The 26,670-nt window shown below is 44.1% G+C and overlaps 1 protein-coding gene across 1 annotated transcript in view; it reads left to right on the top strand.

Annotated features, from left to right (window-relative positions):
• LOC122793180 (RNA binding motif protein, X-linked-like-1) overlaps positions 1-26,670 on the top strand; it is a gene marked incomplete in the record, with an annotated part of 533,482 nt that overhangs the window by 342,064 nt on the left and 164,748 nt on the right. The window contains 2 exon segments of the mRNA XM_044061002.1: positions 8,659-8,745; positions 8,830-8,938. Of these exon segments, the coding sequence (XP_043916937.1) occupies positions 8,659-8,745; positions 8,830-8,938 (196 nt within the window).

The following is a 26,670-nucleotide window of genomic DNA, read 5'->3' as shown; positions in this document are numbered from 1 at the left end:
ATGAGGAAATTACAATGGTACCTGAAAAGCGTATGGACTCAACACAGCCACAGCTTGGAAACAATGATACCTCTCATTCCCTGCCTTCAACAGGAGTTTCTATGGTGGGCACAGGCATGTCACCTCAACAAGGGTCAGCCTTTTACCTTACCCACAGCCAGGCAAACTGACAACAGGTGCATCGGACTATGCCTGGGGAGCACACATGGCAGGACAGTGCGTTCAAGGCAAATGGACTACAGATCAAAGACATCTGCTCATCAATCAAAAAGAAATGTTAGCTGTACAGAATGCCCCAACAGCTTTCAAGGACCTCTTACATCCAGGACAACTAATAATAAGGACAGACAATACCACAGTAATGTGGTACATAAGCAAGGGGGTACACACTCCTACCCTCTATGCAGGCAAGCAATGACCTTGTGGAACACAGCACTAACTTACCAAGTTCAATTACAAGCACAATTCCTGCCAGGAAAGAAGAACACATTGGCAGATGACCTAAGCAGAAACCTCATGAATCCCCACGAGTGGAAACTGGATCCACAAGCATTTACAATAACTCAGAAATGTGGACGCCCAGACATAGACCTGTTTGCCAACCCCCAAAACTACCAACTACAAAAATTTTGCACAAGGACATTCCACCCACAAGCTTGGAAAGTGGACGCCCTCACATTCAGTTGGAAAATGTTGACAGTATATGCCTTCCCTCCACTGCCTCTTCTAACAAAGGTGCTGCTGAAAGTCAGATTAGAGAGGCCACAAATGATGCTCATTGCTCCAGACTGGCCACGCCAGCACTGGTACCCACTACTAAGGAACATGGCCCACCATGGGTTTTACCACAAATTCCTCATCTGCTCACACAGCAAGACAGTCAGATTCTACACAGCCAGCTCAAGACCTTAAATCTGGCTGCATGGCAAATCACCTAAACAACCAGCCAGCTCCTCTCTCAAAAGCTGTTATGGATGTCATTCTGGAGGCCAGAAGGCCCAGCACCAGGAAAGCCTACTCAGACAAATGGAAAAGATTTTGCGCCTGGAACCAAGCTAAAGGCCAAACTTCCCTTGAGCTGGGCATACCTCAGATTCTACAATATTTAACTGAGATGTTACACAAAGGACTTTCCTTTTCATCTATTAAAATCCACGCCTCAGCGATTTCAGCTCACTACAACACGGATCCTCCCTTATTTTCACATCCACTCCTAAGACAGTACCTCAGAGGGGCCAAGAACATAAGGCCACCCAGGAGGGCACCAACGTCAACTTTGGACCTAAACTTTGTTCCGGAAAAGCTTACGGTACCGCCTTTTGAACCAGCCTTCTCAGCTGATTTAAAGTTTCTATCATGGAAAACTGCCCTGCTGCTAGCAATGACTTCAGCCAGAAGAGTCTCAGAGCTACAGACACTAATGGCAGTGGAGCCTTTCCTCATTTTTATCAAGACAGAGTCTCTCTACGAACTAACCCCTCCTTTATGCCAAAGGTGATATCCAGTGTGGCCCTAAATCAAACCATCCATTTACCCACCTTTTTCCCAAATCCCCAGAACAAAGGAGAAAGACTCCTGCACTCCTTGGACATTCACAGGCAACTGCGTTACTACTTGGATAAAACTAAGGCTTTCAGAAAATCAGACCAGCTCTTTGTATCCTATGCTACAGCATCACAAGGAAAAGCCATCTCAAAACAGACCATTTCAAAATGGATAGGACATTGCATACGCTTCTGCTACACTCATCATGGAAAACCGGTTCCTGCTAGCATTAGGTCCCACTCCACCAGGGCAGCAGCTACATCTGCAGCCTTTCTCAGGGGGGTACCAACCAAGGATATTCTGGAAGCTGCCACTTGGAGTTCAGTACACACCTTCACCAAACACCATCACTTACCACTATACTCTTAAGACTAGAGCTGGCTTTGCCACTGCAGTTTTGCAGGGCCTACTAGCTTCTTCAAACCCTGTTTGATTCCACCACCCATCCTTAGCTTTGGGATTCAACCCAAGTGTGATGACTGCAGCAGGGTAATACGATGAACATAGTACAGTTTTGTACCTACCATAAATGTAGATGTTAGAGTGTATTCACTGTTGCAGTCCAGGTTACCCACCCTCCATCCCCCTCTTTGCTGGGACTTACCTATACTTCTATATCTTATACAACCTATGTGGTGTATTTGCTTGTAGATGAAGGAAATGTTTATTTACTGCATACTTATTGGCATAATATTTTTTGCCTATTTTGTGGGCACCTGACATCTGGGGCAAGAAAAACTGAAGAAAATGGTGTCTGCTGCATCTTTTATACCCCTGGTGCACTGACGTCAGGGAAGAGGTGACAGCAACTGACGCCGGACCTAGACTTTGAAATTCTGGTCGACCGTGGGTCGCCTGGCAGCAGGATAACCCAAGAGTAATGACTGCAACTAGTGAATACACTCTAACTTCTACATTTATGGTAGGTACACAACTGTACTTTTCCACCAGTAGGCTTACATAGCCATTAATGAATACCACTCTTGACAAGTTCCATATTATACTCTGTTTCTGTCTGACTTATGCTAAGAATGGCAGAATGCAGCCTGTATCCAGTTTGCTTTTCTTATGTTTAAAAGAAAAAATGTGTAACATATAGCTCAAACTGCATGGTCAGAAGCAGCAAGAGTGGAGAGTAACTTAATATTTGAACTGCTAATAAAAATGTGGCTGGACTGAAGTCTCGTGCATTTTCTCCCTCTGACCCAAAACACATTTAGAGTATGTTATTACAGCAAAAGTAAAATCATGCACTTCAGTATCCCCCCCGCACACACACACACCTTATCGAGCACTGGTTTGGACACAGCAGTCTGAAGCAGCCAAAAGTGTGTTGGAGCTAGCCATTAAGCTTAAATTCTTGAGGGCAGAATTGTAGTTGCAAATGCGATTTTTTTTTTTTTTTTTTTTTTTTTTTAACAAGGTTATTAATCTCAAATCAAACAGATTAATGCCTGCTTCTGCATCTCAACTTACTGAATATTAATTTTATATTAATATTAGAAGCACTTTAATCCACAGTTTGAACTTGACTCAGGTTGACATTATTAATACTTAGAGGCATCTTTTAAGGCTGTCATCTGAAGAAGGCTGACTAATTCTCTTTTTTTTTTACTCCTATTTTTCCCCCTACTCACTAGGTGGAGGGGGCACCCTCACTATCTCTGAGCATTTAGTAAAATTTAGTCCTGTTCTTCCCTGCCAGCTGTGTTAATACATTGATAACCAAAGCGTCCATGAAAAGTCTGCCTAGCTTTCTCTCACTCTGTCATTTCTTTAGTTGCAACCAGTTGTTTATCCTTGTCAAGTTCCCTTTGTGATAATTTCTTGATTTCCAATTTCATTGTTTTAGCTAACAACAAAATATCCATTAACTGAAGATCGTTAAATACAGTTTTAGCTACATTTGAGTATTTCTTCGAGAGTAATTTTAACATTTTAAATTGCTGTCTTGAAGTTGTTACCCCAGCCAGATGCACGAAACGTGGAGCTAGTCCCTTTTCCTCCCAGTGTTCCTTCTGTAGCATCTCTTATTGTCAGGCATTTTTAAGTTGGTGTATAGAAGTTTTTGAAGACATTTCAAGCAAATAAATAACGTGGGAGACTTAATAGATGCCCCCATTCCTGCTTTTTTGTCAGAAAAGTGCTGCACATCTCAGAATTAACTTGTTCAGGCAATCTTTTCTCCATTGCACACATCACTTGGTAAGAAGACATGGACTTGTCTGTCTAGTCATGTCCTATAACTATGATTTGGGGTGAGGAGAGCTAATGCCATGCTTGTTATAAATTCATAGCAAGTATTCCCCTGCTTTCAGTAAATCCTTACACTAGCATTGATTTAACAGTTTTAATTTTTTTTTAAAAAAAGAATATTGGCTTTTCTTGTTAGGCCTTGTAACCCCTCATTGTTGAAACGATCCCTATTTGACGTTTGCCCATGTTAATATTCCCTCATTACCCCATAGAGTTGATTTCAGTATTTTAACCCCCCCAAATTGCTAGAATAGATTCTCCTGTTTGGGTCTCTTTCAGTGGATATAAGTGCATTAGCCCACTGCTTCCAGAGTTTCAAACTGTAATATCTTAGTAGTTAAACTTTTTGTTTTGTATATGTCTCTTAGAGTCTGTCCTAATATAGAAACACTACGTCCTTAGCAGCATTATCCTTTTCCAGGAAAAGTCATGGACCTTACTGCACAAAGGTGGGTACAGTGTTAAAGCCTGGCAATAATCTGTGGCTGGAGTCCTCCAGCCTACCCCAACCAATCTGAGGTTGTTCACCTGCCCATATAAACTCTCATTAAAATCGGTGTTTTTTTTGTGGTAGGCTTGTTCTGTGTACAAAAATCTGAAGAATACACATCTGTAAAGTTCAAGCAGTCTTTCTATGTAAGCTCTGAATTCAGTAGCTTCTATTTCTGAGAAAAAATGTTCTCCTTTTTTTTTAATTTCTGGTAGATACACTCTAGCATGGTAGCAATGAATTGGACAACATGTAGTCCAGCCACTGATGCATGGATTTGTCAATTTTAATGGTCCCTTTACCAGACTCCACATGAGAAAAAAATCAGTGTTACCTTAAATCAGTTTGTTTAGCCTTTAAAATTCTCAGTTTGGGGTAGGAACTCTGTGGTAGGCCATCAAACATTGGTAAATTCAAGCCTCCCTTTTTTCTTTCTCGTCTTGCTGAGTTGGTCAGAACAGATCCTTCAGACTTTGTGGGGCAGCTTTTGTAGAAGTCAGGGTCCACGGTATTTGGGACCCTCATTTCAGGCATAAGCACACATCTGAAAGACATGATCGCTCTTGTAAAAGTTATCAAAACTCCGTCATTTGTGGACCTCTGGACACCCTGTTGGTGATGAAATATCAACCACAGTGATGTGGTATATAAACAAACGGGGGGGGGGGGGTAAAGTCATACCCACTTTACATATTAGCCAGGATTGCCTTGGAGCTGGATTTCAGGCCACTTGCACTCTGCCAGAGCAGAACACTATAGCAGACACCTTGAGCAGATCCAAGATAAAACCCCCACAAGTAAATGTTACACACACAGGCGTTCCAGGAGATTGACCACCTGTAGAGAAAACCCAAAAATATCTGTTTGCCACTGATCTCAGACAGACTAGTTCTGTTCTAGGACTCCTTGAAGAAAGGAACATTTCATTTTTCTTGGATGGGAACATTCTGTCAGGCATGCAGGTATTTAAGGTTGTATTGTCTGTTTTCTGTTATTGATATGGGTTGTGTTATTTGTTAAGCATAAAGATTACCATTGCAGCCTACCTCTATAGTATAGAGGAACATTGCCAACGACTACAACCCAGGCAACTAGGGTTTGATTAGCAGCCCCTATGCTGGAGGGACCAGGTGGGGATGGGATGAAGTGAAAGGGATGTGGTCTGCACTGCCATTGAAGAGTGGGGCTTTGTGATCTTGTGGGCAAACAGGGTCGCAATATCTTCCTGCTGGAGAGACCACAGATAGCACCACATAGTAGTAGCAGGGCTACTTGGAGGGAGCGCCCCTTGCAGAAGTGAGGGGACATCCGTGCGAGGTGCACACTAAGTTAAGGCTGGAAAGAAAAATGAAAAACTCTGAACTGCCCCAGTGGCAAATTGTATGGTGATTCCTCTTGGCTTAATCCGCTGTCACCCGATGAAGGGAACAAATGTGCTAATGTCTTGAGAAGGGGACGATGATTGTTTGGGGGGTGGTCAACAAAAGTTTAAAGTAGATGATCCAATTGGCTTGTCTTGCTGATTTCATAAAAAAAAAAAAATCTTGAAACAGATAATCAGAATTCCTGAAAGACTTGTGGCAATCAGTCGTCAGTCTAATGATAGGCTCACATTATGAATACTGTCCTATACCCTACAGCAGGATTGTGGTAGTGAGAAGAGTGCATTCCGACAGCAGTTGCAGGACCTGTTGGATAAAGCAGGACAACATGAATTTGTGTTGATAATGGGTGACTTGAATGCATATATCAGGACGGACAGAACAGGATACGAGGACTGCCTGGGTCCACATGGATGGGGAAACAAGAGTAAAGGAGAAGCTATTCTAGACTTGTCTGGCATGTGACTTAATAGCCAACATATGGTTGAGAGAGAGAGAGACGGTCACAAGATCACATAAAAAAGTGGCCAGGATGCAACTCTGGTAGACTTCGGGCATTGGGTGATTACAAAGTCCTCTCCATTGAAACATTAGGCCCACAGTATAGACCACTCGTTGCCAAAATTGGCTGCAAGCAGTGGTCATAGAAGGCACTAAGGTCAACAGAGGTCAGGCTGAAGACCTGGAAGTTGAAAGGAGAGAAAGCACAACAGTTCAAAAAATTACTCTGAGGTTGTAGCATCCCAAGAAGAGAAAATAGGTGGAGTTGAAGAGGAATGGCAGCACCTCAAAACAGCTTGTGTGAGGACTACAGTATAGTATCATGGCCGAGCCAAGTATGGAAATACAGTACATAAGGAAAGCTGTTTGTGGAATACAGAAGTCCAGGATGTCATCAAAAGAAAGTGCAGGAAAAAATGGTAAATGGAAAAAAATGGGCTAGGAAGAAATACTGGTTGGCTAAATGAGGCTAAGAAAGAAATTGCAATAGCAACGAACAGTTCATCAGAGGCACTATACCAGCCTATAGAAAGTGACTCAGTAGACTGCACAACGAAACTGTCAGGTTGCATGGCAAAGACAAAGATAGAAGGTAGTCAAACACCATAAGGGATGCAGACAAACCTGTTCACCAGTCCACAGGACATCAAAAGGCAGATGTAAAGAGGACTCCTGCTGCTTCTGAAAGAAGAAAACCGCACCGAACTGTACTGCCACAGACATATACCTGCAGTGAGAGAAAAAAGGAGCCCACCATAGAAGTAGTAAGAGCATCACTAAGGGAAATTGTCAGGGAAAGCAGAAGACTCAGATGAGGTCACAGCATACATTATCAAGATGTTGGGTGATGTAGGGAAGAAATGGATCCTGAGGGTACTCGTAGTGTGGAGAGAGAGAGGCATATCCCAGATGACTGAGGAATAAACATACTCATGCAAGTGTAGAACAACAAAGAAGGCATTCGCAGCTGTGGACAGTACAGAGCTATCAGACTCTTGTCCCATTGCATGAAAATTCTAGAGAGGGTGGTAAACAGATATGCAGAGTAGTAGTAACTAAGATGGGAGATGAGCAGTTCTGATTAATTTCAGGATGCAGCACAGCTGACCCAATGTTTGCAGTGAGACAGATAGTTGAGAAGAAGTTAGAGATGAGGAAAGAGTTCATCTGGGCATTCCTAGATTTTGAGAAAGCATATGACAAGGTCCCAAGAAAATGGATTTGGGCAGTCCTGCGGTGGTTTGAAGTCCCGGAAACATTGGTAGAATTGCAGCAAGCTATGTAAAAAGGACCCAATGACTCCAGTAAGAACAGTGTTTGGTCCTGTACATCAATGTAGCATATGTAACCAAACAGTTGCCACATTTTGTGCTGGGGTGTAGCTCTCTTGATGTTGATATCTTCTTTCACATCCTGATATCCGTATGCATTGTATATGTATATATCTATTGTGTGTGTGTGTATATACACACAGACACACACACATATATATATATATATATATATATATATATATATATATATATATATATATATATATATATGTATATATATAATATAGTTGCATCATTTCTAAAAGTGAAGAGTGTATTTGGAGATTGGAGGGTTAGTAGAAACTCATATCGGTTACTGCAGCTCCTCTGTAAGAATACTTTTCTGTTTTCTTAACTGTTATATGAGAAGATGGTTAGGATCTGTTGGGCTGCATTGTTTCTCTTTGGTAACACATTAGATACCCCAATAATACAGGTCTCCGTCATTTCAGCTTGTGCTCCAGCCTTTCCAGAACAAGCAGTCACTTTAGCGCCCTCTCCCACTAAAAGACTCTCCACCCTGGTATCTGGATTTTATCACTAAGTGTGTGCTTTGGAAGGCACTTTTCTAGTTATTGTAAAAGGAGTTCAGTATTCAAAGCTTTCACTTGCAAGCAAATTTTGCACATTGAAAGTGCGACTGTTCCCACCCCCACCCCAAGGTGGAAGTTAGAATTTGTCTGAATGCATTCCGTTCAGTTTAAGTAGTCTTTATCTTAACAGACTGAAGGGAAGCAATCTCCTACATATTCCTGGATGTGCACATGTACCTAATATATATTGTAGAAGGAACACTTGAGGATTCTTGCCATCAAAAAGATGGAGCAGTTGTCCTTAGGAACGTTGGGAGAGTCACTACTAGAAAAAATCTTTGTGGATTACTGGAAGATAAAAACTGGGATAAGCCTAGTTTATTTTACTGTGTGACCTTACTTTGCTGGCTTTCATGCAACTTAAAAATGGGAGATCTTCAAAGTGTAAACTGCATTTTGGGAGCAGGGTTCTGGGTGGAAGAAAATATTGGATTTAATGAGGAGTCCTCAAACAGCCAACCTCCTAGGGTGAAATTTTCTCTGTGCAGGTTTCTTCTTGACTGTTTTAGTCAAAACAGTAATTGTAAGCAGGCTAGTTTTTCTAGTGGCTATCAAAACGGAATTAATTTTTTTTTTAGGTCCACCTTCTCCACGGGGGCCCCCACCAATGAAAAGAGGACCACCATCTCGAAGTGGAGGACCTCCTCCTAAAAGATCGATGAGAGGCAAGTACTTCAGTAAATGGTTTTCTTTTTAAAAACACTTGGCAGAGTTTGCATCATGAAACCAATGTGTTTTTTGCATTTTAGGTCCACCGTCACGAGAGAGAGATAGTTATGGACCCCCTAGGAGGGAGTCTCTACCTTCCCGAAGAGATGACTATGGATCTCCAAGAGATGACCACTATCTTAAAGAAAGGTATGTTGTATTTTAAAATGTATCTTTTTTCTAAATTTTATTGTGATATTGCATGGCTGCAGTGGGAGGCCTTACTCACTTTTGCTGGTTAAGTGATTGACACTCGAAACATCAAGTCTAGAAGATCAACATAATGCTGTCGTGGCAGCTACACAGAGTGCAACATTTTCCTCAATTTCACCCTCTTTCCTGAGTTTGTGTATTCAATACGTTGGTGTCTTTTGTGTGTGAGCACATATGAGGAAAGTTGTTGGAGTCTTCTCCACCTTACTCATGTGCTGACCCTACTGTTACGTTGCTAGAAATGGACGTTACAGCTACACAACACAAGGACACAATACCGGGCCTATCCCCTTACTTAACCCTTGCTCCATCACTAACATGCGAACACCTGCATATTCGCACTAACTACTTAGTCATGCCCTTTCTCTGTACTCAAGTCTCTTTGAGGCATCTCCTGTGTCTAGACTTTCATGCTATGAAAGGTCCAGCCCTACTTAATCTCCTTTTCTTTCACAGAACTTGTGATTCATCAAATTCATTTGATTAAAAGCTCCAAGTATTGAAAATGGAAATTAGCCCCCCCAGCTGTTGAGCGATCCTGGAGTTTGTATATATAACTATTTGATGGGTGTATATGATACAGGATAGAGCTTAATATTTTGAGTTTTCTTTTACTGTCAGTTTTGTAGCTCAGTCTAGAGCCCTGTAATCCTGAGACCGTTGTACAAGTCATGACTCCAGGGGCAAAAGTCTTCCTTACCTGATAAACCTGCTTCCATATGATTATCTTCTTCTTGGCCAGATTCCCCTCTGACTGTCTCTGTCCTTTCCCATGTGGTAGAGAATTACAATAGACAGGTGGGTTTTGTCTGTAATTTACAAATGTTACAGAATGGTGTTTAAGTTCCTTCCTTCCTTTTCAGGTATTCTTCAGCCTCCTCCTTACCATCCGTCTCATTTCCCCTTGCTAATTCAAAGCCCTGTACCCTGGAGTACTATTCAGCCAGTTCCTCATTGCCAGAGGGGCAGGTGTTTCTATTCCAGGATGTTTCTAGCTTCCAGGAAGGAAGTTTCTTAGATGGCTCGTCTTTGAGATTTCCTTTCTCAGTACTTTCCTGAAAGTTTCCTCTTTCAAAAATGTTAACTCTTCAGACCCTATTTCCATTGGTTCTCATTCAAGGCATTCTAGTTTCTCTAGATTTAAAAGTTGCTTATCTTCATATTTCTATTCATCCATTTTTCAGGAAACTTTTACAGTTCTTATCTTCCTTATGTTATCGGTTCTCTGCTTTGCGCTTTGGTCTTTCTGCAGCTGTGTTTTACCAAATGGCTAACTCCTGTCATAGTGTTTTGCAGACTTCATGACACTCAGATTTATCCTTATCTGCACAACCTTCTCATTCAGGTTCCTTCCCAACAAGCTGTTCTGCAGGACTTGAGTTCATTGTCTCTCTGCAGTGTAGGCGTCACTCCAAATCTAAAGCTGGTTCTGGTGCTTTGTCAAGATCAGGTTTTCTTTAGATGCAGAATTCATACTTAACAGCTTTTCTTTCCCCAAGCAAGGTTCTCCTTTCGCCAACCTTCTTTCATTCCCTTCTTCCCAAGAGACCTCCGCAAAGTAGTTTCTAAGAGACGTGGGGTTCATGGTATTCACTACCCTTGTAGTTCAATTTGCCAAACTCTATACGAGGAAAATCCAGTGCGATTTGAAGGCAATTTAGGTTCAACATTGCCATTCTCTGCACGTCCAGATACCTCTCTTGCCTTAAGAAGAAGCAATTTCTTTTGGATCAACCAAACCTCCCTAAATCCAGGCTCTCTCTTACTACACCTCCCCCATCAGAATCTGTGTATGTATGCTTTAAGACCTAGCCTGGGCAGACTTGTTCCAACTACAGGGCTCCGGGAGCTTGGTGTCTGCAGGAGGTGGCTAAGCACATTGGTGTCAAGGAAATGAAATGACTGATTTTAATGCTGTAGTCCCTGTATTACCTTCGGTGTCCTGGGACCCTCTGAGTTTTTATGTACCACATAAAGGTGGTGGTGTCCTTAAATACACAGTAGAAGGACAATGCCTTTACAGACTATCCCTGGTAGCATGGGACTTTGCCTTCCAGCACAAGTCATTCTTCTGGCAGTCTTTATTACCTTGGACTAGAAATGTAGAGGTAGAAACTCTCAGCAGATCCTCGTGAGTGGATGTTGCACGAGGAGGATTTTTGGACATAGATCTACATGAGGAGTACCCTATTGATAGTGTCCCTCCCCTCAGGACTGGCAACTCAGTAAGTTCTTTTCCAGAGTGCCATGTCTCCTGATTTGGAAACTGGATGCCATATCTTTCCCTGAGAGAGGGATTTTCCTATATGCATATTCCCCCTCTTCTTTTGCCCAAGATTGTTCACAGGATTGTTGGACAGGCCCAAAATCTTTTTGATGACTTTCTTTTGGCCCAGAAAATGCTGGTTTCTCCTTCCAGTCCCTTTCTCGCTCATCTTGCCAGGGGCAGTCATCAGAAGTTACCCCACAGAGTGGACCTGCTCACACAAGACATGGGATTTCTCATTCACCCTACTCTTATCACCCTACAGTTATCACTCTGGGTAATAGGATTTTTGTTTCTTTCAGTTTTTTGAAGTCGTGCTTCTGGTGTCACAGGAGATAAGAAAACTCATTGTAAAACCTTATGTAGCTGAGTGGAAGATGCTATCTAAGTGATATCACAACAGTGTGCAGGGCCCTCTTTCTGTGGGGATTCTTACTGTTCTTTGTAATCTGCAGGAGTTTCTCTGTTCTGGTCTGGCTTATTCATCTGTTAAAGCTCATTTGTCGGCCATCTCTGGCTGTCTTAACACACCACTTTCTTCTAGGTTTGATTTCAAATGGTTTCTGAAGGATGTCCATATTGGGCCTCCAAGAAAACCCATCATTCTTCCTTGGTACTTCAGCTGTGTTTTTTGAAAAGCTGACTCTGCCACTTTGAAATTGTGTACCTGGAAAACTATTATTTGATCTGACTTCAGCCAAAAGAGTTTCTGAGCTTCAGGCCTTTATGTTCATTCAGAGACCGTTTTTAAGAACTAATCCTATGTTTATGCTTAAGATTGTCAGTGATGTGTTCTTGGCCTTCCCTAATTTTTCCTGCTTCTCAAATAAAATGTGAGAGGATTCTTCATTGTATGGATTTGCATAAATGGCTCGGATACTATTTAAACAAGAATATGAATATTAAATCTGAGAAGCTTTGTTTCTCCTTAGTATAAGAAATTAAGTTTGCTAGTTTCCAAGCAAACCATTTCTTCTTGGATTTCTCCTTTTCATAGAGACAGCATCCTCTTTTTGTTCTGGCTCATTCTGCTATGGCAGTTGCCTCTTCTGGAGCTTTTAAGTGTCTCAGTAGATCCGATGTTCTTCGTGTTTCACTGTTGTATTCATCACATTTGGGTTATCTGCTTGCAGGTAGCCCTCAGTCGGCCTGATTATCAAAGTCTTGGGTCCTGTGTCTGTTGCTGTCTCATCTTCCATGACGTCAGGTAGTCGGGTATAAAGCATGCAGCCAACACCATTACATCAGTCTTTCTTGCTGTGCGGTGCCCGAAGCAGAAGCAGTTCACAAGTGCCGGTCGGCTGCCTCCTGAAATTTTCATTTCAGAGTTTCAGATCCGAAGTCTTTAAGTTAAGTACCTTGTTGGGGATCCTTTTTCTTGCTCTAAACCAATGTTAGTAAAAGTTAACAATTGTATTTCTTGTGAAAAGCAAATACCTCAGAGATTTTCATTCGTACTGCATTCCTTGCTTAGGCCCAGAGCACGACGTACCTCGCTGTCATTTTTGTGCCTTATTCAAACCTCGTACTATTCGTCGTCTGTTCATTTTCGCATCTAAATGCTTTGGTACTTAGTTTAGTTATCCAGAAATGGCTTCGGTAAGCCACCCAACTACCGACATTCTGAAAAAAACCCAAAGACAGACCGTATAGGTCCAAAGCTGCTGACGACGCTTCTCCTAAGCTAGTCGCCAGTTCGCAGACACTCAGTAATGCACTTTCGCAGCCTCCGATACCCGCTACTTAAGATTTGCAGGCCTCTACTGAGACCCATTCAGAGTCCGGAATGCCATGAGATGCTTTTTCAACTGTGGAACCTGCAGATGTTTCTAGCTTGGATGGCTCTGGAGCTGCTGTGTAGGCACCGGCTTCTGAGGGTGTATTCAGGCCTACTGACTTGCATATTAAACAGACACCATATTCTTCTTCAAGGCCTAAAACTCGATCCATGCCCAGAAACTGACGCTCAGACCCGTATGGTCAGGCCCCTATGCCTAAAAAAAATTATAAGAGTGGCTGAAGACCTTATTACTCTAATCAGGGGAAGCCACCCTTCTCACTCTGAGACCCAAGACTGATTTTCCTTCTGATTCTTCTGATCATGATTCTGAAATTTCTGTTTTCTCTGATGATCAGGGGTTTGCCCTTATCTACCTATGAGGATTCTGATGCAGAGGACTCCATTCCCTCTGCTTCCCCTCAAGAGGATTTCTTTTTTGGTGAAACCTTGCATATTCTTAGGGAGCATTTCCGCTGGGAAAGCCAGGATTACTCTGACTCTAAAAAGAGGCTTAGGGAATTCTTACTACCTGCCTCAACACAGGCCTTGAGCTATCCCTCCTTTACTGGACATTGTAGATGATGCCTTCTCAGAGTCTAGCCTGGCCCCTGACGCTTTACTTCCTGTTCCCAGAAAACCTGATAGGTATTACAGGGTACCTGACTCTCAAAAGTTCTTCTTTAAAAATCCTACTGCGGATCCTGAGACCATTTCACAGGGACCCAAGGGCATTAAGGCTACTACTGCCAAAAACCCTACCCCTCTGATAGAGATTCCAGGGCGCTGGATAGATGGGGTAAGAAGGTATACACTTGCAACTTTGGCCATTAGGGCCTTAAACTGCCAGATGTCCTTCAAGGATGCATCTGCAGTCATAACAAATGGGTTGTCCTGTCGTCAGGCAGCCCTTCGGTCGGCCGGATTCCAAAGTCTGGGTCCGGCTTCGGCTGATGTCGCACTTCACCCGACGTCATCTCTGCTGGTCTTCGGGTATAAAGGCATCAGCCGACGCCATTTTCCCCAGTCTTTCTTGCCGCGCGGCGCCCGAAGCAGAAGCTGTTCGCAAGTGCCGGTCGGTCAGATCCAGAGATTACTACTACCGAATACTACTTCGAAGACTTCTAAAAGCTAAGTACCCCGTTGGGGACTCTTTCTTGCCTCAGCCGATGTCAGAAAAAGTCAATAACTGTTTAACTTGTGGGAAACAAATACCTCATAAAGATTTCCACTCTTACTGCCTGCCTTGCTTAGGCCCAGACCACGACGTAGCAGCCTGTTCGGCCTGTGCTTCCTTCAACCGACGAGCGCTTAGGCGTCGGTCGGAGTTTGCTGAACAGTTTTTCGGCTCAGATTTTGCGTACGTTATGCCGTCGGATCCTCCGACTACCCAAATTGTTAAAAAACGCAAAGAAAAAGACCGACACTCGCGGTCTGCGGTTTCGGCCGAAACCACGGTTAAGCAAGCCGCGAGTGTCTCTGTTTCGGCCGAAACCGAGAAAACCGGTCAATCTTCAGCCGAATCCATGACTACTACTGAGGCTCCTGCTACCTTAGTTTTGAATCGGTCTCAGAAGTTTTGCCTACTACTGTGGTTCCTAGTGATTTATCAGACACCATTCCTTTGGATGTCTCTACCCCAGCACGTGGTGCTGCTAGGCCTCCTGCAGCCATGTCTATTAAGGCCTTTGCCAGGGCCAAAGCAGCCAAAACTGTTAAATCAGTGCCTGTTAAGCCCCCCTCACACAGGCCCACTTCTAGTTCACAAATGCTTACTCTGGCAGAGGATTTAATATCCTTAATTAGGGGATCCAAATCTCACCCAGACAGGGCCTCTCAGCCCCCAGAAAAGAGACCTAGAGCAGAGCCCCCCGAGCCAGTGTCCTCTGATGATTCTTCGGATGACTCAGACATTACAGACCAGCCAGAGGCTCCTTTTTCTACTTATGAAGATTCCGATGCTGAAGAATCCATTCCATCTGCCTCTCCACCAGAGGAATTTTCCTTTAGGGAAACCTTACATGCCATGAGAGAACAATTCCAATGGCAGGGACAAGATTTCTCAGATTCAAGAAAAAGGCTTAGGACATTTCTGCACTTACCACAACATAGGCCCTTAGCTATACCTCCAGTACTGCCTGTTGTGGATGATGCATTTAATGATATTTGCACTGCTCCTGATACTTTACCTCCAGCCCCTGCCAAACCAGATAGATTTTACAGGGTGCCAGACACTCATCACCACCTATACAAGGCCCCACTTGCAGATCCTGAGACTATATCCCAAGGGCCTAAGGCAGTAGCCTCGACCTCAGCAAAAAACCCTATTCCTTCTGAAAGGGAATCCAGGTCCTTAGAGAGATGGGGGAAAAAAGTTTACACCTCTGCTACTCTCTCAGCTAGAGCTTTAAACTGTCAGTTTCATATGATCCAATACCAAGAGTTCATGCTTGAACAGTTAACTAAGAAGCTGTCCACTGATGACTCCTTAGATAAGAAATATGTTTTAGAAATGGTGAATAACATTCAGCAGGTTAGTAGCCATTCTTTAAAATGTGGCTATGATGCACTGGAGGCTTCATTTAGATCAGCTGACTGGCACAGTGATAAGAAGGCATGCATGGTTGAAAGAACAGGTCTTGCCGGATCATGTGAAAGCAAAGCTGTTAGATGCTCCTATGGATAAGGCCAGTCTATTTGGTACACCTGCTCAGCAAGTAATGAAGAAAATGGAAGAGAAGGCAAAATCTGTACGAACAGTTAAGGATTTCTTACAGGTTCAGCCCCCAAGGTTTAGCAGGAACTGGCCTGCTGGTCCTTTCCAGACTCCTCAAAATCTCAAAGAGGCAGGAATAGACGCTCTAGAGGCAGAAATCAATCCAGAGGAGGTGCCTACAGAGGACGACAGTGGCAAGGCAATAACCGAGGCACAGACACAACCACTGCCACTGCAACAGGACAATCACAGTGACTTGGCTCTGACACCGCCTACCAGGGAGCAAATAACAGCACCTTTAGGCGGAAAGTTAGCCTTATTTTCGAAAAATTGGCACTATATCACAGAAGACAAGTGGATTTTGCAAACCATAGACCAAGGTTACAGGTTCCACTTCCACACCTTACCAGTAAAAAGAGGAATGCCAAACCTACCTCCAAATCAAAAAACAGAAGCTCTAAAGCAGATAGCGCAATTAACAAAGATAAGAGCTGTGGAAAGAGTACCAATAACAGAACAGGGCAAAGGATTCTACTCCAGACTCTTCCTAGTACCAAGAAAAGAGAAAAGTTGGAGACCTATTCTCGACCTGTCCGTCTTAAACACATACATCATTGTCCCAAAATTCAAAATGCTGACCCTACAGCAACTTCTTCTCATGCTGGGCAAGGAGTGTTGGCTGGTAACTCTAGATCTCAAGGAGGCATACCTGCACGTCCCCATACGACCAAATTGCAGAAGATACCTCAGATTTCTTGCAGGATCAGAGCATTATCAATTCTCAGCATTGCCCTTTGGCTTATCTACTGCCCAGAGTATTCACAAAATGCCTGGCATCAGTAATCGCTCACTGCAGGCTACAGGAATCCAAATTTATCCATACCTGGACGACTGCCTGTTACAAGCGGACAACAAAAGCAAGTTGACAACAGATTTACAAAGAGTCATTTGCTTACTACAAGCCCTGGGATACACAGTCAATTTACAAAAGTCAAGACTGATACCATCCCAAACAAGAACATTCTTGGGTGCGGAATTGGACACAGCAAAACAAATGGCATTCCTAACTGCAGAAAAACAAAACAACTCCTCTTTACTTCTTGGCATTAACAAAGCAGAACAAACTAACAGCAAGAAAAGTACTGCAGGCCTTGGGCTTCATGGCATCATGCATAATCTTGGTCCCACATGCCAGACTGCATATGAGAAAGCTACAGTGGTACCTAAAGTATTTATGGTCTCAACACAGGCACAGCTTAGAAACCGAAATCCCACTAATCCCATGCCTGAAACAGGAGTTCCTATGGTGGGCTCAAGCATGCCAGTCAAACCCAGGCTTGCCCTTCCACAACTTTCAAGCAAGCCAAACCATCACAACGGACGCCTCAGACCTAGGCTGGGGGCGCACATGTTGGACAAATGCATACAAGGATTGTGGACTCCAGACCAGCTGCACCTGCACATAAACCAAAAAGAAATGCTGGCAGTAAAACTAGCAATCCAGAAATTCAGACCATTCCTCAAAGAAGGCCATTTAATAAGGACAGACACCACAGTCATGTGGTACATCAACAAACAGGGAGGCACTCATTCATACCCCCTATGCAGAATGACTCTGGACCTTTGGAATATGGCTCTGAGCTACAACATCCAGTTACAGGCAATATTTGTGCCGGGAAAAGAAAACACCCTAGCAAACATGTTAAGCAGAACCACCTCGGATGCTCACGAATGGATGCTACACCCGGACATCTTCAAGGCCATCACAAAGAAATGGGGAATGCCACAAATAGACCTATTCGCATCCCCACACAATCACCAGCTCAAAAAATTCTGCACAAGGACATACCACCCACTTGCATGGAAGGTGGACTCTCTATCCTTCAGTTGGAAAGGCCTGACAGCATATGCATTTCCACCTCTTCCTTTGATGCACAAGGTACTACTGAAAATCAAAGAGGAACGCCCAAGGATAATCCTGATAGCTGCGAATTGGCCAAGACAACACTGGTATCCATTGCTGAGGAGCATGTCTCAGGGGAGAATGTGGTCAATACCCCTGATGCCTTTGATGTTAACTCAGAACAACTACAACATCATGCACCCAAACCTAAAAACCTTGCAACTGACTGCCTGGAACATCACATAGCAGCAACTAACCCAGACCTATTCCAAAGGGTTAAAGACATTATCCTTGAAGCCCGCAGACCTTCAACAAGAAGGAACTATGCAGGAAAATGGAAAAGTTGTCATTTGGAGTACTGAAAGAGGAAAAGATGTGTCTAACATAGATATTGCTAACATCCTGGAGTACTTGGCAGAGCTTCTACATACAGGCCTGTCCTATTCCTCCATCAAGATACATGCATCAGCTATTTCAGCAGAATACAGCTTCGATCCACCTGTCTTTTCGCATCCTCTACTCAGGCAGTTCCTCAGAGGGATCAAGAATGTAAAACCTCCTAGGAAACCACCATTACCAGGATGGGACTTGAACTTTGTGCTAGAAAAATTGACACTCCCTCCATTTGAACCAGCAGCAACAGCAGATCTTCAACACCTATCATGGAAAACTGCTTTCCTACTGGCAATTACTTCAGCAAGGAGGGTTTCGGAACTACAGGCCTTAATGGCAGTACAACCCTTCCTAATCTTCAATCAAGATAGGGTGTCCATGAGAACTAATCCTACATTTATGCCTAAGGTGGTATCCAGAGTGTCTTTAAACCAGGCAATCCACCTACCTACCTTCTTTCCCAATCCACAGAACAGGGGGGGAAAGACTGCTGCATACTTTGGATGTACATAGACAGTTACGCTACTACCTGAACAGAACCAAAGGTCACAGAAAAACTGACCAGCTTTTAGTAGCCTATGCAACAGGAAGGGAAGGAAAAGCAATTTCCAAACAGACAATCTCCAAATGGATAGGAAATTGCATAAGATTCTGTTACTCCTACCACGGAAAACCAATTCCACAGAACATAAGACCTCATTCTACAAGGGCTACAGCCACTACCACAGCTTTCTTACGAGGAGTGGCAACCAAGGACATTATTGAGGCGGCTACTTGGACCTCCGTGCATACATTTGCCAAGCATTATAATTTACCTCTATACTCTAGATCCCGAGCAGGGTTTGCCACTGCTGTACTGCAAGGGATCCTAACTACACCATAATTCTTCTTCCTCCTCCCCTAGTTTGGCTATGGTATTCTACCCATTTGTTATGACTGCAGATGCATCCTTGAAGGACATAGTACAGTTTTGTACCTACCATAAATGTAGATGTCCGAACAGGATAGCATCTGCAGTCAGGATTACCCACCCTCCTTCCCCTCTGTGGTACTCCTAGGGTATTTACCCTCCTAATAGCTAGCTATGGGGGAGTCACTTATGGTGTATTTGTTTGTATATATGTACATACATTGTTATTTTTTGTGTTTGCCTTCTACTTTTTTTGGAAACATTGGCATTTATCCAAAATTTAGCTTACCAAGAGGGCAACTGGCATCTGGGGCAAGAAACACTGAGGAAAATGGCGTCGGCTGATGCCTTTATACCCGAAGACCAGCAGAGATGACGTCGGGTGAAGTGCGACATCAGCCGAAGCCGGACCCAGACTTTGGAATCCGGCCGACCGAAGGGCTGCCTGACGACAGGACAACCCATTTGATGTCCTTCATGGATGCATCTGCAGTCATAACAAATGGGTTGTCCTGTCGTCAGGCAGCCCTTCGGTCGGCCGGATTCCAAAGTCTGGGTCCGGCTTCGTCTGATGTCGCACTTCACCCGACGCCATCTCTGCTGGTCTTCGGTATAAAGGCATCAGCCGATCATTTTCCTCAGTCTTTCTTGCGTGGCGCCAAGCAGAAGCTGTTCGCAAGTGCCGGTCGGTCAGATCCAGAGATTACTACTACCGAATACTACTTCGAAGACTTCTAAAAAGCTAAGTACCCCGTTGGGGACTCTTTCCTGCCTCAGCCGATGTCAGAAAAAGTCAATAACTGTTTAACTTGTGGGAAACAAATACCTCATAAAGATTTCCACTCTTACTGTTTGCCTTGCTTAGGCCCAGACCACGACGTAGCAGCCTGTTCGGCCTGCGCTTCCTTCAACCGACGAACGCTTAGGCGTCGGTCGGAGTTTGCTGAACAGTTTTTCGGCTCAGATTTTGCGTACATTATGCTGTCGGATCCTCCAACTACCCAAATTGTTAAAAAACGCAAAGAAAAAGACCGACACTCGCGGTCCGCGGTTTCGGCCGAAACCACGGTTAAGCAAGCCGCAAGTGTCTCTGTTTCGGCCGAAACCGAGAAAACTGGTCAATCTTCAGCCGAATCCATGACTACTACTGAGGCTCCTGCTACCTTACCTGAATCAGCCTCAGAAATTTTGCCTACAACTGTGATTCCTACTGATTTATCAGACACCATCCCTTTGGATATCTCTACCCCAGCACGTGGTGCTGCTAGGCCCCCTGCAGCCATGTCTATTAAGGCCTTTGCCAGGGCTAAAGCAGCCAAATCAGCTAAATCAGTGCCTGTTAAACCACCCTCACTCAGGCCCACTTCTAGTTCACAAATGCTTACTCTGGCAGAAGATTTAATATCCTTAATTAGGGGATCCCAATCTCACCCAGACAGGGCCTCTCAGCCCCCAGAAAAGAGACCTAGGGCAGAGCCCCCCGAGCCTGTGTCCTCTGATGATTCTGCGGATGACTCAGACATTACAGACCAGCCAGAGGCTCCTTTTTCCAATTATGAAGATTCAGATGCTGAAGAATCCATTCCAGCTGCCTCTCCACCAGAGGAATTCTCCTTTGGGGAAACCTTACATGCCATGAGAGAACAATTCCAATGGCAGGGACAAGATTTCTCTGATTCAAGAAAAAGGCTTAGGACTTTTCTGCACTTACCACAACATAGGCCCTTAGCTATACCTCCTGTCCTGTCTGTTGTGGACGATGCATTTAATGATGTCTGCACTGCACCTGATTCTTTACCTCCAGCCCCTGCCAAACCAGATAGATTTTACAGGGTGCCAGACATTCATCACCACCTATACAAGGCCCCACTTGCAGACCCCGAAACTATATCCCAGGGGCCTAAGGCAGTAGCCTCGACCACAGCAAAAAACCCTATTTCCTCTGAAAGGGAATCCAGGTCCTTAGAGAGATGGGGGAAAAAAGTCTACACCTCTGCTACTCTCTCAGCTAGAGCTTTAAGCTGTCAGTTTCACATGATCCAATACCAAGAGTTTATGCTTGATCAGTTAATTAAAAAGCTGTCCTCTGATGAATCTTTAGATAAGAAATATGTATTAGAAATGGTGAATAACATCCAACAGGTTAGTAACCATTCTTTAAAATGTGGCTATGATGCACTGGAGGCTTCATTTAGATCAGCCATGACTGGCACAGTGATAAGAAGGCATGCATGGTTGAAAGAACAGGTCTTACCGGATCATGTTAAAGCTAAGCTATTGGATGCTCCTATGGATAAGGCCAGTCTATTTGGGGAACCTGCCCAGCAGGTAATGAAGAAAATGGAAGAGAAGGCAAAATCTGTACAAACAGTTAAAGATTTCCTACAGGTTCAGCCCCCAAGGTTCAGCAGGAACTGGCCTGCCAAAAATTGGTCCTTTCCTGACTCCACGAGATCACAAAGGGGCAGGAACAGACTCTCTAGGGGCAGAAATCAATCCAGAGGAGGTGCCTACAAGGACGACAGTGGCAAGGCAATAACCGAGGCACAGACACAACCACTGCCACTGCAACTGGACAATCACAGTGACTTGGCTCTGTCTCCGCCTACCAGGGAGCAATTAGCAGCACCATTAGGCGGAAAGTTAGCCTTATTCTCGAAAAATTGGCACTATATCACAAAAGACAAGTGGATTTTGCAAACTATAGACCAAGGCTACCGGTTCCACTTCCACACGTTACCAGTAAAAAGAGGAATGCCAAACCTGCCCCCAAATCAAAAAAATAGAAGCCCTGCACCAGATAGCGGAATTAATAAAAATGAGAGCTGTGGAAAGAGTACCAATAACAGAACAGGGCAAAGGATTCTACTCCAGACTCTTCCTAGTACCAAGAAAAGAGAAAAACTGGAGACGTATTCTCGACCTGTCCATCTTAAACACATACATCATTGTCCCAAAATTCAAAATGCTGACCCTACAGCAACTTTTTCCCATGCTGGGCAAGGAGTGTTGGCTGGTAACTCTAGATCTCAAGGAGGCATACCTGCACGTCCCCATACGACCAAATTGCAGAAGATACCTCAGATTTCTTGCAGGATCAGAGCATTATCAATTCTCAGCATTGCCCTTTGGCTTATCTACTGCGCCCAGAGTATTCACAAAATGCCTGGCATCAGTAATCGCTCACTGCAGAGTACAGGGAATCCAAATTTATCCATACCTGGACGACTGCCTGTTACAAGCGGACAACAAAAGCAAGCTGACAACAGATTTACAAAGGGTCATTTACTTGCTACAAGCCCTGGGATACACAGTCAATTTACAAAAGTCAAGGCTGATACCATCCCAGACAAGAACTTTCTTGGGCGCGGAATTGGACACAGTAAAACAGATGGCATTCCTAACTGCAGAAAAACAAAAAGAGCTTCCTCTTTACTTCTTGGCATTAACAAAGCAGAACAAACTAACAGCAAGAAAAGTTCTGCAGGCCTTGGGCTTCATGGCATCATGCATAATCTTGGTCCCACATGCCAGACTACATATGAGAAAGTTACAGTGGTACCTAAAGAATTTATGGTCTCAACACAGGCACAGCTTAGAAACAGAAATACCACTAATCCCATGCTTAAAACAAGAGTTCCTATGGTGGGCTCGGGCATGCCAGTCAAACCCAGGCGTACCCTTCCACAACCTTCGAGCAAACCAAACCATCACAACGGACGCCTCAGACCTAGGATGGGGGGCACACATGCTGGACAAATGCGTACAAGGACTGTGGACTCAGGACCAGCTGCACCTGCACATAAACCAAAAAGAAATGCTGGCAGTAAAACTGGCAATCCTAAAATTCAGACCATTCCTCAAAGAAGGCCATTTGATAAGGACAGACAACACCACAGTCATGTGGTACATCAACAAACAGGGAGGCACTCATTCTTACCCCTATGCAGAATGACTTTGGACCTTTGGAATCTGGCTCTCAGCTACAACATCCAGTTACAGGCAATATTTGTACCCGGAAAAGAGAACACCCTAGCAGACATTTTAAGCAGAACCACCTCGGATGCTCACGAATGGATGCTACACCCGGACATCTTCAAGGCCATCACAAAGAAATGGGGAATGCCACAAATAGATCTATTCGCTTCCCCACTAAATCACCAGCTCAAAACATTCTGCACAAGGACATTCCACCCACTTGCATGGAAGGTGGACTCTCTATCCTTCAGCTGGAAAGGCCTGACAGCATATGCATTTCCACCTCTTCCCTTGATGCACAAGGTACTACTGAAAATCAAAGAGGAACGTCCAAGGATAATTCTGATAGCTCCGAACTGGCCAAGACAACACTGGTACCCATTGCTGAGGAGCATGTCTCGGGAGAAAATGTGGTCAATACCCCTGATGCCTCTGATGTTAACTCAGAACAACTACAACATCATACATCCAAACCTAAAAACCTTGCAACTGACTGCCTGGAACATCACATAGCAGTAACTAACCCAGGCCTTTCACAAAGGGTTAAAGACATTATCCTTGAAGCCCGCAGACCTTCAACAAGAAGGAACTATGCAGGAAAATGGAAAAGGTTCGTCATTTGGAGTACTGAAAGAGGAAAAGATGTGTTGAACATAGATATTGCTAACATTTTGGAGTACTTGGCAGAGCTTCTACATACAGGCCTGTCCTATTCCTCCATCAAGATACATGCATCAGCTATTTCAGCAGACTACAGCTTTGATCCTCCTGTCTTTTCACATCCTCTACTCAGGCAGTTCCTCAGAGGGATCAAGAATGTAAAACCTCCTAGGAAACCACCATTACCAGCATGGGACTAATTTTGTACTAGAAAAGTTGACACTCCCTCCGTTTGAACCAGCAGCAACAGCAGATCTACAACACCTGTCATGGAAAACTGCTTTCCTACTGGCTATTACTTCAGCAAGGAGGGTTTGAACTACAGGCCTTAATGGCAGTGCAACCCTTCCTAATCTTCCATCAAGATAGGGTGTCCATGAGAACTAATCCTACATTTATGCCTAAGGTGGTATCCAGAGTGTCTTTAAACCAGGCAATCCACCTACCTACCTTCTTTCCCAATCCACAAAACAGAGGTGAAAGAATAATGCATACCTTGGATGTACATAGACAGTTACGCTACTACCTGGACAGAACCAAAGGTAACAGAAAAACTGACCAGCTCTTTGTAGCCTATGCAACAGGAAGGGAAGGAAAAGCAATTTCCAAACAGACAATCTCCAAATGGATAGGAAATTGCATAAGATTCTGTTACTCCTACCATGGAAAACCAATTCCACAGAACATAAGACCTCATTCTACAAGGGCTACAGCCACTACCACAGCTTTCTTAAGAGGAGTGGCAACCAAGGACATTATTGAGGCGGCTACTTGGACCTCCGTGCATACATTTGCCAAGCATTATAATTTACCTCTATATTCTAGATCCCGAGCAGGGTTTGCCACTGCTGTACTGCAAGGGATCCTGACTACACCATAATTTTTATTCCTCCTCCCCTAGTTTGGCTATGGTATTCTACCCATTTGTTATGACTGCAGATGCATCCATGAAGGACATAGTACAGTTTTGTACCTACCATAAATGTAGATGTCCGAACTGGATAGCATCTGCAGTCAGGATTACCCTCCCTCCTTCCCCTCTGTGGTACTCCTAGGGTATTTACCCTCCTAATAGCTAGCTTGGGGGGGGGTCTCTTATGGTGTATTTGTTTGTATATATGTACGTATATGTTTATTTTTTGTGTTTGCCTTCTACTATTTTGGAAACATTGGCTTTTATCCAAAATTTAGCTTTCCAAGAGGGCAATTGGCATCTGGGGCAAGAAACCCTGAGGAAAATGGCGTCGGCTGATGCCTTTATACCCGAAGACCAGCAGAGATGACGTCGGGTGAAGTGCGACATCAGCCGAAGCCGGACCCAGACTTTGGAATCCGGCCGACCGAAGGGCTGCCTGACGACAGGACAACCCATTTGTTATGACTGCAGATGCTATCCAGTTGGGACATCTACATTTATGGTAGGTACAAAACTGTACTTTATGACTGCAGATGCTATCCTGTTCGGACATCTACATTTATGGTAGGTACAAAACTGTACTTTTCATATGTTAAAGTATTAGCATATTATTGGATTGCTTAAACAGAAAATGATTCCTGACTGTGATGAAAATAAAGAATTACAGGATTTAATGCATTCTGCTGAAATAGTTGGAAAACATACTTTGCAATGTGGTTTTGATTCATTAGAGGCATCTTGCTGGGCTGCTGTCACTGGGTGTGTACTTAGGCATGCTTGGCTTAAGGAGCAATCTTTAGCAGATCACGCTAAAGCTAAATTACTGGATGCTCCCTTAAACCAAGACTGCCTGTTTGGCAACAAAGTAGTAGTACATGTTCATCGTGTTACCCTGCTGCAGTCATCACACTTGGGTTATCCTGTCGTCAGGCAGACCTGCAGTCGGCTGGAATTCCAAAGTCTTGGTCCGGCGTCAGTTGCTGTTGATTTTTCCCTGACGTCAGTGCGCCAGGGGTATATATAATGCAACCGACACCATTTTCTTCAGTCTTTCTTGGCGCGTGGTGCCTGAAGCAGAAGCAGTTCGCAAGTGCCGGTCGGCCGACTCCTGAAATTTTCAAATTCGAATTTCAGACCAAAGTCTTCTATAAAGCGAAGTACCACTTTGGGGAAACTTTTCTTGCCTCTGACCAATGTCAGAAAAAGTTAACAATTGTATTTCTTGTGGGAAGCAAATACCTCATAAGGATTTTCATTCTTATTGCATACCTTGCCTAGGCCCAGACCACGACGTCACTAGTTGTCGTTTTTGTGCTAGGTTTAATAAGCGTACTATTAAAAGACACTTTGATTTCGCACAACACTACTTCGGTAGAAAATGTAACTACACTATGCCGTCGGAGCAACCGACTACCGGCGTGCACAAAAAACGCAAGGATAAGGACAGACAGCCCGGGCCTAAGCCAGATTCCGAGGCCTCTGCTGGTCCGGTCTCCGGTCCTCAGTGAGGCTCCGACGCAGCCCCTGACTACCGCAGATCTGGAACCCAAGACCGCTTTGGAACTTTTGATGGAATGTACCAGGCCGACGCAGCCATTTTGTTCAGGCCCTACCGACGACATTGCTGAAAAAGATGTCGGTGCTGCAGAACCGCCATCAGTTTCTGAAGGCATTTTCAGACCGACTACGCTCACCATTAAAGAGTATCCTAAGACGAAGACTATTAAATCTAAAAGGACTGCAGTTCAGTCCCCTGTTCAAGGCCCCATGCCTAAGAAACAGATGCTCAAAGTGGCTGAAGATTTGATTTCTTTAATCAGGGGTTCCCAGCCCCCTCCTGACAAAAGGCCTAGACAAGAGGAAGACTATGCATCCTCTGAACAAGTGTCCATTTCTTCAGACTCCTCTGAGGACCAAGATTACTCCTTCTCCCCGTATGAAGATTCTGATGCTGAGGATTCCATTCCCTCGGCTTCTCCTCCTGAAGATTACTCCTTTGGGGAAACTTTACCCACTGAGGGAACATTTTCACTGGGAAGGTCAGGACTACTCTGACTCGAAGAAAAGGCCCAGAGAGTTTTTTACTCCCCCCAGCACAGACCACTTGCCATCCCACCAGTTTTAGACATTGTGGATGATGTTTACTTAAA

The sequence above is a fragment of the Protopterus annectens genome, chromosome 2.part0, assembly GCF_019279795.1.
Source record: "Protopterus annectens isolate FY-2018-M chromosome 2.part0, PAN1.0, whole genome shotgun sequence".
Taxonomy (NCBI): domain Eukaryota; kingdom Metazoa; phylum Chordata; order Ceratodontiformes; family Protopteridae; genus Protopterus; species Protopterus annectens.
This window is presented reverse-complemented; position numbering and strand designations above follow the sequence as displayed.